Genomic DNA, 19,580 nt, shown 5'->3' on the forward strand with positions numbered 1-19,580 from the left:
GTTAAAAAAATTTCGTTGTCACTGTGCTTTCTTTACATGGACAAAAACATATATAGACAAGCTTGTCCCCTGCTTCAAAATCCATGTGTTGTTGAAGGATATTAAACTCTCTGTATTATTTCCTCCATTTGCTTGCAGATTAAGCTCAATTTTAATTTTTTTTTTATCTCTCTCCCCCTGGCTAGATTCTTTCCAGTTTTCCATTGGCGATTGGGAGAAATAAATAAGTAAATAAATAAATAAAATAGGCATATGTATATGAGCTGGTTTTGCTAGTGCAAATGATGACATAAGGGAATAAAATTAAAAAAATGTTTGGTCAACTTATTGGCAGGTGGAGTAAAAAGAAAATGAACATGTTATCGGTATCAGCTTCGTGCAAGCCCCTAGTGATAAATTTGGAAGCGAGGAAGTCCTTGTCGTTGTTCCACCACCGGAACCGGAAGGAGAAGGCGGTGGTGATCATGGGGGCGACGGGGACGGGGAAGTCGAAGCTGGCAATAGACGTGGCCACACAATTGCCACCAGCAGAGATAGTGAATTCGGACAAAATGCAAGTGTACGAGGGTCTTGACATCACCACCAACAAAGTTACCGAGGAAGAGTGTCGCGGGGTCCCACACCATCTCTTAGGCACGGTCCATCCTCACTCCAATTTCAGTGCCAACGACTTTTGTCACCACGCCACTCTGGCCATTGGTTCAATCTCGAAGAGGGACGCTTTACCCATCATTGCGGGTGGGTCCAACTCCTTCATTGAGGCGTTGGTCAACCACCACCCTGAGTTTGGGTTCAGGTACCAGTGCTGCTTCCTCTGGGTCGATGTCTCCCTCCCAGTTCTCCATTCATCTCTTTCCGCACGTGTCGACCGCATGATTCAGGGTGGCCAGGTGGACGAGGTTCGTCCCTTTTTCGACCCATCCGATGAAGACTACACTAGAGGGATACGAAAAGCCATTGGGGTCCCTGAATTTCATCACTTTTTTCAAGCCGAAGCCGATCAAGCCGATGACGGGACCAAGAAGAGGCTCCTCGAGGCTGCCATTCGTGCCATCAAAGCCAACAACTGCAAGCTTGCCACCCGACAGCTCCAGAAGATTCATCGCCTTCACTCCTTGTGGAAATGGAATATGCACCGCCTTGACGCCACCGAGGTCTTCCTCAAGAGTACTCCCGAGGAGGCAGAGGAGGCTTGGGAGAATCACGTTATGGCCAAGACCCGTAGGATCCTTCACAAGTTTCTCTATGAGGATACGCATGTTCACGCCGGTATTACTTCCGTTGTTTCTTCGCCGCCGCCAGCCATGGCCGCCGCCACCCATTAGAGTTATAGGGCCACCAGAGAATCTAATATAGAGAAACTTCACCACTTACTTGCCTCCCATGACACTACATGCCATTCCGCCACTTTTTTTTTCCTCTCTAGGGACGTGTCAATGGTACAGTAAAACAACTCTTATATTTCTTTACACTCACTTTATCTTAATCTATTTTTCACCCACTTCTTTCTTCTCTTACATCACCAATCACATGTCTTCCTTTTCTTTTCTCTTGATATCTCTGTCTTCCTTTCACTCACTTTGCACTAAAAAGTGGGTGTAAAGAATAATTTTCCATAGTAAAAAGCTTTACTTGACAGTTTATGTATGTCTATGAAAGATATAACGTGTTACCTTCACCCTAATACTTGACAGTCATTCATGAAATAAATAGAATGATGACGCTCAGCTTGTACGATGCCTACATTGTTGGCTAATGTTATGGGGGCTAACTGAAACAAATTAATTAACTTCAACAGGTAATAGTATGCTCGTTCTTGTTACCCGAGAGGCCTACTAACAAGGGTGTGCCTGCTAAAAATCTGTCAAATGAGAAAAATGTTAATAAAACACGTCGCGAAAACATTCTTATTGTGTTTTTAAGACTTCTGTCAGGAGAACTTTTTTTAACAAGTTGAAAGTAAATCTTTTAACATTGTTATTTAAAAATAGTTGGGATTTGATTAAGATTTTGCTTAGTTTAACGAGATGAAGTATGACAAAGATTTTGAGTGTAAATGGCAATTTTTCTGTCAAGAAATACTATCAGCACTTTATAGATTGATTATTCAACCAAGATGACCGCTATATTTACGATGACAGCGTTAACAAGCAACATTTGATGGATGTATCGGTGATAAGTAAATAGAAAATGTTTAGTAGACATTTCTTAAAAAATAGATATTTAGAGTGACGTCATCAAAAGAAAAGAAAATAATAGATATGATAATAAAAATAAATATTAAATAAGTAATTTTATAAATTAAAAATTATTAGTAAACAAAAACCCATACAAAATTACTGGAGCATATGCGTGCTTTGTCTGATATGATCCTTGAGGAATGAGGATATTGTGAATTTCTCAATATTATTCAAATTTATTAAGATGTATGAAATTTTGTGTGTTTATTAAATAAATAAATATAATTTACACTATTTTGTTATGTTTCATATATTTTAATTAATGATAAAAATGCATTTAAAAATAAATTATTTTTTTAATATTATATTTTTATACGTATTTTTTATTACATTATTTATCACATTTTTTACTAGGGTTGTTCAGCGCCTTCTTTGTTCCCATTCTGAATCTTCCGTACCGATATTTTGCGGTGCACCTGCATCAAACATGATAATTTGTGATCCGTGGGGTCCAATCCATTGTTGCCGCAGAAGAGTGGCGTTTTGGTATTAATCTTGCGCCATGTTTCTGAATACTTGTGCAGGATATCGACCAATTATTTATTTATTTATAAGAATGCTAATCAGAGTATCGACTAAAGAGTTAAAAATTTTAAAAAATTATTAATCATATTACTTTTATTATTTAAATATAATTTTAAATTAATATTTTAAAGACACCCTACGAATGGACATGAGTCTGAAGCTTTGCCGTTATTCCCTAGATTAAAGCTAGCTATATTGTACTATTGATGATTGGAATATCGGAATGGGACGGTTCATTTAAGATAGAGCGGATGAGAAGCGAACCTCAAAGCCCGAATCAATAACTATTAGAACATATGATTTTGATGAAATTGAATGTACATAACGGAGTGATGGATAAGTGAAAAGAGTTTAGAAGGGGAATTGATCAAACTCAACTTGGTATGCTAAAACTGTCACGTAAAATTTCTGTTAAAGAATATATTACGCATGCAGTGATAATTTCTATAAAAAATGACAAGTGATTCTACATGTTAAATCAATTCAATTAATTAATTTACAGGTGCATTGATTGTGTGAGTAACTACTCAAATATTGATTACCCGATATATTCTTATGCCAAGTGTTTATGGAGAATCTTGAAAAAGAGACAAAAGGGGTGAAAGGGTTATAAGATGGTGGCGGCAATGGCCTCATTGTCTTCATTCCGCATGATTCCAACCAATAAATAACACAGTTTGCCTTTATACTCCCACTCACCACCTCATATTTAAAAGATTAAATTTAGCGGACCCGCATCATAAAATAGTACATCTTTCCTTCTTAAGCGCTTTTGTTTTGGTTCATTTCTCAACCTCCCTTTTAACCTTTACTTCCCCACTTTAAAATGCTTATAATCAGTCTGGTGTGTAAGGTTTTGTTTTGATAATTGATTTTTGAAATGAAAGAGAGTTTTGTTTAAAACTCTCCTAGTACTGTGTTTTTAAGTTTTTATTATTTAAAAAGTTTTGTATTAATTAAGAAAACTTATAAAAATTGTTTGCAGGGAATATTTTTTTACAACATACTGCCATAAAAATGATAAAGGAAATGTGCCATTTATGAATCAACAAGTGCAAGTATGGTCAAAATCACCGTTAGCAAAGGCGCATAGTCTCTTGACTTCGCATAACCGCATCCCATATAGAAAACAAAAGGGAAAGACAAAAGGAGTAACGAATTTTCAGTGCTTGCTGAGCATCTTTGGTCCACTTCAAATTACATGCATAGAATATATCTTCTAAGTAAATAAAAGTATGGTATCTGTTCTTATATATTACTCCAGTAACTGTATAAAAGTGATTTATTTGCATTTCAGTACTTGGCTAATCATCTGCATTAATTAATAGATATATCATTATCTATGTATAAATACAAAGTTACCAACGCTCCTTTTGCATGACATTTGTAAATTTTATATCTCAACTAGAGATGAAAATAGGTTACATTAAATTAGACTTTGTATAAATAAGTTTTAACTTTTTTAATAATTTTAAAGTTTGAGTCTGACCTATTACTTATTATAGATTTTTATTAAGTCTAATCTGCTTTTTTAAAAATCTAATTTAATTTGTTAGCCTTTTTAACGACTTATTTTGTATTGAGATATTCAATAAATCATTAAACTTTCTTGTAAATAGGTTATTAAACTATCTAGATAGATATATCTTTTTAAAAGTCATAAAAACTATTAAAAAAATATCTAACATCTTGAATATGTATAATAAAATTATATATTTCTATTTATCACTTTCAAACAACATAGACGTGATCAAAACAAGACAGTATAAATTAATGTTATGCGTATAAAATACTCCAATAAATAAGGCTCTTTCTTTAACTTTAACAAGAAATATTAGAGTTTATAATTTAAGATTTTATTATTTTAAAATTTAATTTATTTAATATATTATTATATTATAATATTTATATAAAATTATTTAATATATTATTATAAATTTTAAATAAGTCATTCTAATAGGCTTAATAGATTTTTTTTCAAGCTCAAACCTAATCTATTTATTTAATTAATTAATTTATTTAAAAAATATAAAGGGAGAACCAAATTCATATATATTATAGTAGAACTAATAACAATTTTTTTCTTTAAGAAGTTAATACAAAAATTTAGTATGAAGTTTTTTCTCTCACATGAATCATGTTTTGTAAATGAGATAAATCATTAGAATTGAGTTAGTTGTTTGAGACATGAGTAATTTACATGAAATCGTATATTTATGTTTTATTGCCGTTAATTAATGCAAACAATAATAAAAGGCAATTTATATTTTTAATATATCATATAATAACAACTCATTATTATTATATGTTTTAAAAAAATACACTTTTAAAATATTTATTTTACTAGGTTATTATTATTATTATTATTATTATTATTATTATTATTATTATTCATTGGATAGATAGAAATGAAAACGTGACAACAGATTTAATTCCCTTAAAACTCATGAATAATGAATAATTTCCTATTTTGTTAAATTTTTGAAGAGAATGTGGAAAAGTAAAATTGATGCCGATGTTTAACTGAAAACTTCAGTTGTCGTTTTTTTTTTAACTTGTACAAAGCAACAAATGATAAAAAATAATAAAATATTATAACGTTTAATAATATCAATACATTGAATTGTATAATTTTAATAAGAAATTATTATATATAATTTTGTCATGTATTTTTCTAAAAAATAAAATTTTAATAAAAAATACACAACTTAAAAAATATCTAAAAGTAATTTCTTTTTTGAGTTAAAAATATTATTATTTTTTATAAATAATTAATGATATATAAATTTAAAATTTATAATTAATAAAAAAATTTATAAGTAATAATTAAGTCTAAACAAATAATAACTAGTCCTTTAAAAATATTAAAATGTAGAAAAAATAATTAATAATTTTTAATACAATTTAATATTTTTATTAATTCTTCAGTCAATATTCTAAATGCCCTAATTAGCAAAACTAGTGAGTCAACATCTAATTTCCGTCTAAAAACTAAAAATCAACTACATATTTCTGCCACAGAGCTTTCATGCTTTTGTCTGGGATTGCATTGTTTGTGATAACTCTCACAGTGCTAGTCTTCTCAAACATTCCTGGTCAAAGTAGCTAACGAGAGTCCAAATTCTGGATGAATTCTGGGCAATAAACGAACTCCTAAGATATTTTATACTACACGTTTTTGGGTTTTTTTTTATCAGACAGAAACACCATCACAACTACACACGTACGTTTCTAGTTGTACCAAATAAAATTAGGTTTAATTAATTTGTGTCCTTAAAAATAATAATTTACGTATTAAATAAAAAATAAATTAAAATTGTATTAAGTTTAAATTGAAAATACCTCAATAAAAAAATATACATATACTTTCTCTTCCAAGCGTGGACATGATATCTTTGTCGGTCATTATTTATGAATATGAAATGGTACAAAACACTAGCCACAAAGTAGATAAAACTAACTTTTTTTTTCCATGTACACATGCCAGTTTTATAATATAAAACATTTAAAAATAATATATGTGAAAAGTATAATAATATTTATATTATATTATATTATATTAATTAAAAACTCTACTCCATTAGATTTTATATTTAATTTAAAGGAAATGCAAAAAATAAAAATTTGAATATAGATAAATAATAATAAGCACTTTAAAAGGGAAATATACATTTCCACATATAGAAAAATCAAGACGGGGCATTCGTCCAACATATGCATCTGTTGTTGTGCTCTGTTGTCCTTACTGCTTGGCTATATAGAAGGATAATTACAGCTTGATTGAGATATAACTAAAAATCCCTTTCGTCCCTAAAATGGTCATCAAATTGGTGTCCAATTAATAGTACAACCAATAATTTAATGATAGACGACAGAAAAAGGATCAAAGGTTCTTCTGTTAATAATAATTCATAATGTTGTTTTCACATCTTGTATGGGATGTACGATGAGTAGAAGGGGGAAAAAAATAAAAAGAGAAAGAAATAAGAAAATACGAGATGTAAAAAATTACATAAAAAAGGAAAAAAATAAAAAAGAGAGATAAAAAATGAGTGAAATGTACTTATGACAATTATGTGAGAAGTAAAATATGTAATATAATAAAATGAGATAAATTTAAAAAAATGTAAAAAATGTACTATATAAATATACAAAAATCAAAGATTTGATAACTTTGCCATATGCTAACCTAATATATATTTAAAAGGAAGTTCTAATTAAAAACCCGAATTCACTCTACACCAAATCACAAGATAAAATATGTCAAGAAATGCTAGTTACCACTCTTAAACAATTTTTTAATACATGTATAAATATATTAATTAACATTTATTAAATATTTTTTAGAATCCAAGTTTTGGTGTCGCCTACACCATATTGAAATCGTCACATGCAGTATCTTTTTTCTTTTTCTTTTTGTACATGATCTTATGCTTTAAAACAGTTCAATTATGTAATAAAGCAAACTTAAAATTTTATTAGAAATGAATGATGAAATTTAGAACTGTACAATTGAAGTTTTTCCCCCCCTACAACCTCAGAAAATCTAATTCCTCCTAATTTATATATAATTGATTTTAAAAAGGATAACATCATTACTTTTGTTAGTGGAAACCTTGTTGTATGATCAATTCGTGCCTTCTACTCAAGATATATATATATATAGAATTAATTTTTTTCTTAATTTTCTCTAACAATTTTTATGATTAAATTTATAACTAATTTTTATATAATAATAATAATTTATAAAATAAGTATTTAAATTCTCATATTAATTTATCGAATAAGTATTTAGTTACACTGTTTTTTAAACACGCCCTTGGATATTAGAATGATAAAATTCATTTAAAGTCTATTTAAAAAGTTGTTCAAGTGAATTAAGGAATTTAAAGATATCTACTAACAATGTAAAAAAATTGATAAATCAATGATATAATTAATCTGTTTAAAGATTATAAATCATATTGTAAACATAACTTTGTATACATAATCAGTCACTTTTCATGTATCCTCCAATATAAATATTACATAATTAACTTGAATGTTGATAATACAATTATTAGATAGAATAATTTGAGAAAATATATCACCAGTTTAATTAAACATATATCCATGTACTGGTTAAGCTGGTGCTATCTTAATATTTGACTACACGTACGATAGCCATTATCCATGACGTGATACTTTGAGTGTATTTTTGAGCACGTGGATCCAATCAGGGAGCCGTAGATAGAAAGCAGGATTTGTTTGTGAGCAAAATCTTAATCAATAGGGAAGATGTGTATATGATGATGAAAAGGCGACGGTGCCGGCATTTTGTAGCTTCGGTGCAATGCATGCTTTTCATATATATATATATATATACATACAAATACCCACTCCTTTTCATCAAATAACTACAAGCAAGATGCACGTGTGCATGCTGGCCAAGTCAAAGAAATCAAGGCTTCATAAAGTGTTGTAAGAGCTGCCAATTTTGAAAAATTGTTAAATTTTTTTGATGTTAAAAATAAAATTGATATTATTATTATTATTTCTAATAAAACAAATATATATATATATATAAATTTTTATTGTGTATTCAAAGTTTTGATACGTGACTCTACCCGATTCGTCCCTTGAAGGAAGTTATCTATTACGCTTTGGGGCATCACTACTTTGTCTGTTCCGAATTCTAGTGGCTAAGTTAATGTGAAGAATGTTGCTGGGGTCTTCTTCGTAGCATGCGTCCTTAGCAGGATAGGAGTGGGTGATTGTCCCATACGGTCCACGTTAATATAATTAGCTGCTTTACAACTAAGAAACGCGTAGCTAACTAGCTACACACGGTTTTGGAGGTTGGGCATTGGAATCTTTAATGACTATTATATAAGCTTGGAGTTAGACTTGTTACGTCAATTTTTTCGCTATAAAAATGTTTGTCATGTTATCTTTAGGTAGATCTAGTGCTATTCCTGCGTATATCTTTCACTTAGATTCTTGCTCTGATCATTTCGAGATTGGATTTCTTTGCAAATCTTCTGGGGTCTATCAGATATTGGACACTCATCGTGTCTCCAAATATTATCTTAGATTTGCGTTCCTATATATATATATAATTGAAACGTGAAAACGATAATGAAGGTGCAAACCATGTACTGTTCAAGTCTCTCTCTTATTTGCCTTTTGCATACTCTAAGTAATCTATATCTACTCCAAGACAAGATAAGAATCTTTGAAGCCTTCAAAACAAGATGCATACATTCATATGACATTCCTTTTAGAACTTTTATCGGATTAAATCGTGGGATGAGTCAATCTTCCTCACGCTAACTACCTTTGAGGCTTTCGATATGATTGGAGAAAGATTTGATGTTTATCGTTAATTTTGCTATTATGTTCCGGCCGTACCTAGCTGCGCATGTGAACTGATTAATTAAACATGATGGATTCGATCGTGTTCTTAAAAACGATGGTCTACCCAAACATAAAAAGAAGTCATGACATGAAAGAAAAATAATATACAATAAGATTTATCAAATCTTATATGATAAATTTTAATTTTTATTCTTAAAATGATATAACCTATCCGCCTTTATTCCCATGTAATCATTTTTTTTAATATTAAATCAAGTTAATATTTATATATTTAAATATTAATTTTGTTGATCTCAATTTTTAAAACTAAATTTAAATATTAAAATAATAATAATTTTTTATTAAAAATGAAAGTATTTATTACATTGAATATGTAAAATATAATAAATACTTTTTAATAAGAAATATTACTTTTTAGTTCTTAAAACAAACCCTTAAGAAGTTAATAAAATTGTAATTGTTAAATGAGGCTAACGAGTACTTTTGGCATGCCCATGACTAAAGTAAAAGTGAATTGGATCCTTTGTATTTTTTAAGGAAAATGCAACCTACAGTTTAAATTTGTTTAAGTAAAACAAAATTTACTTAAGCAAATTTAGCAAAAAGTTATATTAACTTAAACCTAAAAAATCCATTTAAGTGAATTTAGTCAAAAATTAATTTTTGTTTAAACTAATTTTTTGACTTAAGCTAAAATTATCAAAAATTTTAAAACTTTATCTTTTTTCTCTTTAAACTGTAGAAAAGTTGATAAAAATTTGTGCAAGATCATGTGGTCACACTTTATGGTCATATAACAAAAGCTTAAGTGTTTCAAAACATGTAATAATATAACTATTTTTCAACAAATTTTTTAAAGTTATCATTTCTATAATCCTTATCATCATTCTCAGCAATTTAACTTGATTCTACCTTACTAATGTTTAGTATAAATAGTATACTAGACAATACATTTGAAATATTTGGTAGAATGAAATATGTAAGAGTCTTTAATAACTAGATAGTCATTGGTGAGAAACAAAAATTCTTCAAATTTTTTACAATTTAGAAATGAAAAAGATAAAACTTTAAAATTTTTTACAATTTTAACTTAAGCCAAACTCACATTTTACTAAATTTGTTTAAACAAATTTTATTTTACTTAAACGAATTTAAATTGGAGAGGATTCGAATCCAGCAAAAGTATGTAGTATTTAATGAAAAAATGAATTTATTCTATTAAGTAAAAAAACTTAAATCATTCAATATTTTTAAATTAATATAAATATTTATTAAATATATCAAATATTTCTTAACTAATATGTTATATAGTTTTTAATAAAAATTAATTATTCAATTAAAGAAAAATTATTGCCTTAATTTATTTAATTGGTTAATACTTATTTTTCTCTTACTAGAGTTAAGTATAAAGAGATATTTATAAATCATCAATAAAATATTATCATTGATTGAAATATTTTTTAAAATTTTCTAAAATTAAAAGCTCCACACACTTTCAACTTTTATATTATTTGTAAATTAACATTATTTCGATTAATTTGAATTTATCTTAGTTTTTAAAATTATATTTTTCACATTTCCCTTATATTTATAATGTATAAGATGCTAGGAAATATCTAAAGTATATATCATTATAAGAAAATCTATCTTCTAATTTTGTATAATATCGAGTGCTCATTTTTTTAAAATGAAATATCTTTTGCATGTGTTTGTTTCTCATCCACTTATATGTCTTCGTTAGGCTTAAAATGAAATATCACATTAGTTTTTTATGTGAATAAATAAGATACACAATAATTTTAGATTAATTTAATTTTTACAAACATGACTTGTATATGATATGAACTTTTAATCTGATGTTTGATTCTATGATTAATTATTCAATAAAAACATATGAAATGATGTAAAAATGAGTCTCATTTGCGCCATTGTAAGTTGATCTCCCTCTATTTTTTTTAAACATAAATAAAATAATTAACGTGGCATTTTTGTCATTATTAATATAAACACATCAAATAAAATAAAAAAATAACCCAATCAACCCTTAAAAATACTTCTATTTCTGGAAGTAAAAAACATTGTAAGTTTACTCATTCTTAAATTCAATATTCACTTTCTCAATTTATAATAAGGTGGCTTGAGCATTTCTTTTTCTTTTTTTTTCATGTTAGAGGAATGAAAATTGGGCAAAATGAGTCATACTTGGTTGAAAACTAAGAAAGAATACAAAAGGAAAAAAAAAAAAGACACAAAAGAGAGAATTTTCGGGAAAAACAGTTTCTTTGGGTCAAAGACTTTTTTAGAGCACGGTTACTGCTCTCTGGGCCCGTAACATCCAAGAACAATATATTTGGGCCTCTCACTCGGGACTGGCCCAAAGAATAGGCTGGTCTCTTACATGGGTCATATCCATAAGCTACTTAGGAATTTGGCGGTGGAAGTTGCTTAGTTTTGTTCTGTGTCATCACATGAACACGAGTGTTTCGAAATCCGATGGCACAGCTAGTCGCAGTACTCACGACATGTTCACCTCAGTTTGTGTCGGTTCGGCGCATCGGAACTTGGAAACCATCGAACTCGCTCACAAAATGTCCAACCATTCCTTCACCATCATTTTCTGCCTCTCTTCGCTACGCACTGTTTTGCTGCAGAGCCTGCTCCAGTTCTTCTGTCGAATGCAATTTGCCTTCTTCAGCCAAAATCTTCATCAAAGGTAACATTTTTGGCTCTCACCACCTTCAAATCAATGATGGGTCTCTTTTAATTTTGTCTTCTAATAGCTTGCTCTTCAAATTTACATCGTTGTCGTTTGCTGGGAAGATAAACGCTAGGGAAATGAGACAAATAAAATGTTTGAATGCTGAAACGGTAACATTAAGGTGCTAGGTGCTTATGTCTCCGAATTATAGTGAACACACCAGTGTGTATAATAGAAAAAGGCTTTGCATTTTTTTTCGTTCTAGGCACCTAATGTTAAAGGCTATTAGTTACTTTTAATTTGCATGAAGATGGTAACTTAATGCCCCTAAAAGGGTTTGTACTGGTACGTGTGTCTGCTTGAAAATTCTCTATCATTGTCGTGCTGATTACTTATACATTTTTTTGTGAAATTGGGGAAAAATCTCATCTAACGTGAGGTTATATATCCAACGTTGAATTTTAGAGGTTTAAGATCACGATGCACTTTAAATTGAACGGAGAGTGGATGTAAGTTTACTTTCTCAGAGACAGGCTGAAGGTCTTCTAAACTGAGTTTGTCTGTTGAATGCATAAAGATTTGTCCACCCTTAAATTTTAGGGGGCTAAGATCATGATGTATTTTAAATTACATCAATAATTACACATTTAATTAGCACTCTGAGACAAGTTTACTTTAGAGGAACTTCTTTCTTTAATAAACGAGCTCACTTTAGAGGAAACTTGTATGTGAAATATAGTTTCATTGCTTAGGAATTATAGTTGTTAAATCTTGGGACAGGCCACTTTAGGCCAACCTGACCTTGGGTCAAGCTGGATCAAGCTATCAGTCCTGAATTTTGTTAGCCTAGTGCACACATTTTATTGGTTTATTCATGATTGACCCATTTTTGACATCTCTATTAGAATCTTAGGATTGCAATGCTGCATACTGGCATTTCATAATTTTTCTAGAGACTATCCACGGCAGTGTCTTTTAGTTCAGCACTGTGTATTATTTCGGTGTGCTATAAATTTTCTGCAGAAGTTGTCACCAATTGTCTAATAAAAGTGATCTTTATGAATGATTAGAAATCATTGGTCCCATTCCGCTCTTTTACCTGCAACTTTAGTCTTAATAAATTCTCCATTTTCATTTGCAGTGATAAGTCATTATACTGAAGTCTTCATGATGGGCCAATGCAGGGCTTCCTCTCTCAACCTCCAAAGGACGTTTGATGAAGGTGTTTTCAGAGTTTGGCGAAGTCAATCTAGGTAATACTAAATCCTTTTTGGGCATGCTTGGGGGGGTTTACTTGCTAGAAAAGTAATGTTTCAATTTTTCAACTTCTGGATTCTCTTATGTGCCTTTAATGCTTGGCTGTTTAATCTTATGGCAGTCCAGCTTCCGATAGATAGAGAAAGTGGGCAGTCTTTAGGATTTGCATATATTTGGTTTGCCAAGGAAGAGTGTGCACAATTGGCTGTGAAAGAGATGAATGGAAAGGTGTGCATGACTTTTAATAGCTTTAATTTCCAATTACAAGAGGTAGGATATGAATCTCCATGCTAATAAAATGTTAATTGACCAGGGAGATGGTTTTGTGGTGTAGTTTTTTGATGGCAGGTTTATTTATGTTACAATTGCAAAGCCCGGATCATCAAAAAGATCGAAGGGGACAACACCCTACAAATTTTAATCATATGAGCTCCTCCATTTTAGCACTGCTGGTTTTGGGAGTGTGTAAATAAAAGTTGTGATGAGTAATTGAGAAGGAACCAAATACGTTCAGAATGTAAAAGGTGAAGGATGCTGATGCAGTACTGGAGAATTGATCATGTACAACTACAAAGTGTATTACAGTTGGGGAACCATTTCAGCGCTTTTAGACAAATAAAGAACACCTCCACTCGATTTGAATTTTCACCTTTATCATGTCTTTCTATTTGTCTCTATCTCCGCATTATAGCTGTCTAATCTGTAAAGACCACAAACTAGTGCCAATTTTTGTCTGTTTGTATTGGAAAATGTTTTGCGTGTTGTTTCAAATCTTAGCTTAAAAAAATCTAGATTGGTGGCGTTTGCTAATTTTGGATTTGGGGGAGCAAGGATAAAAAGCTTTATAAATTAGATTTAGACACCTTACGTTTTTACTTATTTAAATCATTAAAAATTAATATTTTATGTGATTAATTTACTAGTAGTCTTTTTAATTGATTTTTTCATATATACGTATTTTAAAAATGCTCTCAATTGTATATAAAAAACACCTGTAAGTTACCTTTTAATGGTGCAAAAAACTATTTTTGTTTCTCAAAAAGTCAGAATTTAACAATTCATTTTGGAGTTTTGCGTGACCAATGAATGAATCACAACCGGCCAATTTGAGTTAATATGGTTTGGTTTTTAGTGAAGTCCTTACTAGGTATAGGTTGGTATCTCCAGTACAGTACCTTTGCGAAAAAATGAACTCTTTTGGAGCTTTATATCTGATCGTGCTTTTCGGCTTAAATGCCAGATTATATTCTCTGCCACTCAATGAGTCAATACATAGCAAATTTTTTATACCTTAATTGCACAATCCTTTCTTATTTACCGCTGGATGTAGTCGACCAGTTGTCAAGACACACATAGATTTATCCATTTTATCATCTTTTATTAAAAATAATAAATAATTTTTTATAAAATTATAACTTAAATTATTTAAACTTAAGTTAAAAAATGAAGTTAAGAAACCGTTTATTTAAATCTTGATAATAGAGTAGGAAACAGTCGTTCAAAGATAACATTTATTGTGTGTTGAAGTTGTGAGAAAGGGGAAAATAGAATGGTGGAATAACTTATGAAGAATTAGAAAGGGGTGCGGCGTGTATGATTGGCTAACTCTGGATTCGATCACCGTTCAACCTCGATCGTCATCCAAGCATAATTAAGAGCAGAGCACGTGACGATTGACGAGAAAGGTAACGAATCTGAATAGGAATCGGAATGATGCAGTTGGTGAGTGCGTTAATGGTGACTCGGATGTTGACTCGGGATCACTCGGTCCCTCTCCTCGGCAACGAAAGCATACCTTTCGGATCGGTGTGGTGGTTCGTCTATGCTGGCATCTCCTGTTTACTTGTCCTCTTCGCCGGCATCATGTCTGGTCTCACCCTCGGTCTCATGTCTCTCGGCCTCGTCGACCTCGAGATTCTTGAGCGCAGTGGTTCTCCTTCTGAGAAAATGCAAGCTGGTACTGCTTCCTTCTTAATTATGTATATACCTGTGTATGTGTGCATGCAGAGGAGTGTTTGGAATATATTTTCTAACGCATTTCTTTAACACACACTCAATTCTTAGCTAAAATTAATTGAAAATTACAAAACTTAAAGCAAAAATCATTAAATTAAGAGTGAGACTTAAGTTTGTTTTAATAAATTGTAGCTAATGACTAAAAATGTATTAAAAAGAGTATGTTAGAAGGTGTATTTTTAGCATTTTTCATGTATGTAGGTATGACCATGCTTCTTTCAATACAGGATTAACAGTTTGTGTTTGTGTTTGTGTATGCAGCGGTCATACTTCCTGTGGTTAAAAAACAACACCAGCTTCTTGTCACTCTGCTTCTCTGTAATGCTGTTGCCATGGAGGTAATTTAGTTTTTGTTGTCGAGTCTGCTTTTTTATGCTTGATATGGATTGTGTGTATACTTCATACTGATTCTTAAACCCTGCCTAACTTTTCACAGCCATTGGCTTTGAAACTTGCAATCTGCAGGCTCTTCCCATATACCTAGATAAACTCTTCAATCAATTTGTTGCTATCATTCTTTCTGTAACTTTCGTTCTGTTTTTCGGGGAGGTATGTTGTTTTTCTATCTCTGTTGTTCAGGGGTTTATCCTCAACTTTTGAGCCCAATGAACATTATGAAGTTCCTTTTATGAAAAACTAATTTTCCTATTTGATTTCAGGTTATTCCTCAAGCAATTTGTAGTAGATATGGTCTTGCTGTAGGTGCCAACTGTGCATGGCTTGTTCGGATTTTAATGATTGTCTGTTACCCAGTTTCTTATCCAGTTGGAAAGGTATATTCTCATGTGGAAGTTGTTCCTTTGCATTCTTTTGATAACCAACATAATAAAATTGAGAAGAGAACAAAGAAATGGAAACTAATAGCATATCATTTCAAGATGTTTCCATGATTCATCAGAATGCAAATGTTATCTTGATTATGATACGTGTACAAATTAAGGTCCTTTTAAAGTTGTTTGTTGATTCAGTTATATCTGTTTTTCCTAGTTTAAAAGAATACTATCATGTGTTAGCAATAGAAAATGAGAAACATTATTGGCCTGCTTTTAGGGCTGAGACCCTTGTCAATCTCTTGGCTATTGTAGCTCTTTACATCTGAGAGTGTTAAGCTCCAGCTTTTCTCTTGTATAGATGATGTATTTTATTTTAACCATGATGCCCAAAGTTGTTTTTTCTTCTCACTAATTTCTGTTCCAGGTTCTGGATTACCTATTGGGACATAACGAGGCTTTATTTAGGCGAGCTCAGTTAAAAGCTCTTGTCTCCATTCACAGCCAGGAGGTATGACTTGCTGATTTTTTATTCAAGTAACAGAATAAGTCATGTCAAGATTAATGAAGCTACTCAACTGTCCGGTCCATGTGTTTGATTCATATATGTTGAATTTGCTTGTTTTTAGGCTGGGAAAGGTGGTGAGCTAACACATGATGAGACGACAATTATCAGTGGAGCACTTGATTTGACTGAAAAGGTAAATGCTGCAATTCACCCACCAGATTGAATGTCAACCTATTTGTTTGTGTTCCATTTCATGTCAATTCAATACAATTTTCAATTTATGATATTCAATGCAGCAAAATACGAAGTTTCTTACCAATTTTGAGTTTTACTATACATTGAGGATGATACAAAGGTGAAACATGTGATCGTTACTTCATGTACTTGGTAACTTCTAACTAGTGTCTTCTGTTTGGGGATACTAGGAAGTGTCAATTGCATTGGACATGAAATAGGAAACTGGGGTTTACTAAATATTTAGCAACATACTACTACTTCATATTGATGCAAATTCGACCATCCACTTCCTGTGATCTTGTGTTCCATAAAAAATACATTCCAAGCATCCTTGAGTTTTCTTGTCTTTTGCTTCATTATTTATGCTGTTCACTTATACAAGGAACATTTAGTGCAATCTTTTCCAGTTTGTTTTACAAATAGCCTTTTTTTGTGTGTGTTAATTTGTGTCTTTAAACAGACTGCTGAGGAGGCTATGACTCCTATTGAATCAACATTTTCTTTGGATGTTAATTCAAAGTTGGACTGGTATGTTTTCTTAATTTCTTGGTCATTATTCTGTAGTCGGTTGCAAATCAATGATTGAATTTGTTTTGAAAATGACTTCTCTTTTTTATGACGAATTATTTGCCTTCACTTTTGGATGTTTTTTTTTTGTTACTGAAGATTTCTTTTCCACTGCACCAATTACTAAAATGTGGAAAATATTTCTCAAGTTATTTCCCACAAATACTAGTTGGACCTAACATTGCTTGTATATTGGGAGTATAATTATTGGCTAGAAGATGCAAATCATATGTAAAAACTAGAATCACTCTTAATTGTTTTCCCCCATTCATTTTTTCTTTTAAGACTTTCTTTATGTTGCCAATCTTAAATCAGGGAAGCAATGGGAAAAATTCTAGCTCGAGGGCACAGCCGAGTTCCCGTCTATTCTGGAAATCCAAGAAATATTATTGGGCTTCTTCTGGTGTGTGTGTGTATATTTTTTTTTTCATATTCTGAATTTATTTATGCTTTTGCATTTTATTACCTATTAGTTTTTTTATTCGTTCTTCTTCACATTATTTCTCTTTAAATTAGGTCAAAAGTCTTCTTACTGTACGACCAGAAACAGAGACCCCTGTCAGTGCTGTATCCATCCGGAGAATTCCACGGTGTGCTGTCTTTATTAATTTATTTTCATCATGTTTTATTTCAAACTAATTGTGAACTGTCCATAGTTTGTGTAATGGTTTATATGTACAGGGTTCCATCAGATATGCCTCTGTATGATATACTGAATGAGTTCCAAAAAGGCAGTAGTCATATGGCTGCTGTTGTTAAGGCCAGGGGAAAAGGAAAAGAAACTCCACAAATAATTGATGAAGAGAAAAATGAAGAAAACAAAAGTACTGATGGGGATTCACAGTTGACTGCTCCGTTGCTACAGAAACAGGATGCAAAATCAGGGAGTGTTGTTGTTGACATCGACAACAAGCCGTCAAGGCTTCCCAGCATTAATAGGCTAACTGGTTTGCAACGTAGTGATGGAACAAATGGTCCCTCTTCGGAAAATATTGAAGATGGTGAAGTAATTGGTATTATCACATTGGAAGATGTATTCGAAGAACTTCTGCAAGTAAATTTCTGTCTTTTGAGATACTCCTCCACCTCCTCCCCCCCCCCCCAAAGTCCGGTTTTATATTTTCACCCTTAAACAGTTATAATTTGTTCTTTGATACAGGAAGAAATTGTGGATGAGACAGATGAATATGTTGATGTTCATAAGAGGTAATAGAGTACAAACTTTAATGAATTAAGTTGTAGAGATGGTTGAAACCGCTGCAAATCTGAATTTTGATGTTATATAATTTTTATTTTGCAGAATACGTGTTGCTGCAGCTGCAGCTGCTTCTTCAGTGGCACGAGCTCCATCAATCCGAAGGTTGACTGCTCAGAAGGGAACAGTAAGTGATTTATTATTGCACATTTTCATGATTTTTATATCTGTAATTTGTATGCGATAGTTGCTAAATGAAATCAATGTTTTTCTCTTCTCTGGATCTGAGAAAAAGGTTACCACTCAGCGTGGTTTTTTTATCATGTAATTCTTGACATATTGCATGGCATTGTATGTTTTAATGGGGCATGGATTGAAGATATCTAATGGGTCTTGTAGGTGGGTGTGTCCTATTGTGTATCACCTATGGTTGTGACCATCATTAAGTTGCAGATTCTACCTCCCAATCCCTTAGTAATACTAATAATTTCAAATTAGTTTCTTTTTCCGTCAAAGAATACGGATGAATATCTCAACGCAGCTTTAAAAATTTGTAGCCCGAAAGCGTTTTGGGTTCGAGAATGAATCAACTTTGTTGCTTGAAGGCTGTTACTGTAAATCTCCAGCATGGATGATGCTTATTATTTTTGTTTACTGATTTTGTTTTTAACCATCCAGGGAGGCCAAATTAAGACAGGGCAAACTCCGAAGAAATCTGCAGAGGAAAATGGATTGAATTTTACAAGGTAACAAGGCCCGTGCTAGATAATGAAACACTGAGGGGTTGCTTTTATGTCAGCAATATGATGTTGAAAAAGAAGCCCAAGATAGTTTCTTAGTCATTTGATATCTCATGTATCAAAATTATTAACTTCCCTTTTTGGAAGGGCTTAAACGGATGTATTGCTTTCTACTATAGTAGAAGCTTATTGAACTAGAACTGCATCCGTGCTTGCTGCAATTTTATTTTCGATCCAAAACGTCTTTTTTATGTTACCTAAAAGAAATCTACGTCAAAACTAATGTTTTACGAAACATTTAACTGTGAAAGAAATAAATGACTCTAATTGGTACAAGAAACACAATCCAGTGTACCCCTTTCCTTTCTTGTAACAACTTGGGAGAGCAGTTATAAAGAGTGCCCGTCGGTGTTAAATATGATGTGATATTTGATTATTTAAATTTTAATGGAACACTTTACGTTGTCTGC

At 31.5% G+C, this 19,580-nt stretch overlaps 3 protein-coding genes across 3 annotated transcripts; all 3 read left to right on the top strand.

Annotated features, from left to right (window-relative positions):
* The first annotated feature begins 350 nt into the window (after positions 1 to 350).
* On the top strand, positions 351 to 1,325 carry LOC113874653 (adenylate isopentenyltransferase 5, chloroplastic). Its single transcript, XM_027512868.1, has one exon. It carries the CDS (start codon positions 351 to 353, stop codon positions 1,323 to 1,325), a length of 975 nt encoding a protein of 324 aa, XP_027368669.1.
* A 10,251-nt stretch (positions 1,326 to 11,576) lies between these two features.
* On the top strand, positions 11,577 to 13,753 carry LOC113848175 (glycine-rich RNA-binding protein 4, mitochondrial). Its single transcript, XM_027477572.1, has 4 exons — positions 11,577 to 11,835; positions 13,005 to 13,073; positions 13,199 to 13,305; positions 13,412 to 13,753. The coding sequence occupies exons 1-4, from the start codon at positions 11,616 to 11,618 to the stop codon at positions 13,496 to 13,498; spliced, it is 483 nt and encodes a 160-aa protein (XP_027333373.1). The 5' UTR covers positions 11,577 to 11,615; the 3' UTR covers positions 13,499 to 13,753.
* An 816-nt stretch (positions 13,754 to 14,569) lies between these two features.
* LOC113846138 (DUF21 domain-containing protein At4g14240-like) lies at positions 14,570 to 19,580 on the top strand. Its single transcript, XM_027474079.1, has 13 exons — positions 14,570 to 15,034; positions 15,355 to 15,431; positions 15,559 to 15,642; positions 15,753 to 15,866; positions 16,291 to 16,374; positions 16,493 to 16,564; positions 17,069 to 17,136; positions 17,491 to 17,578; positions 17,692 to 17,765; positions 17,857 to 18,229; positions 18,335 to 18,381; positions 18,476 to 18,557; positions 19,049 to 19,580. The coding sequence occupies exons 1-13, from the start codon at positions 14,788 to 14,790 to the stop codon at positions 19,118 to 19,120; spliced, it is 1,482 nt and encodes a 493-aa protein (XP_027329880.1). The 5' UTR covers positions 14,570 to 14,787; the 3' UTR covers positions 19,121 to 19,580.

Source organism: Abrus precatorius, unplaced genomic scaffold (genome assembly GCF_003935025.1).
Source record: "Abrus precatorius isolate BTA unplaced genomic scaffold, Abrus_2018 Scaffold8, whole genome shotgun sequence".
In the NCBI taxonomy this organism is placed as follows: domain Eukaryota; kingdom Viridiplantae; phylum Streptophyta; class Magnoliopsida; order Fabales; family Fabaceae; genus Abrus; species Abrus precatorius.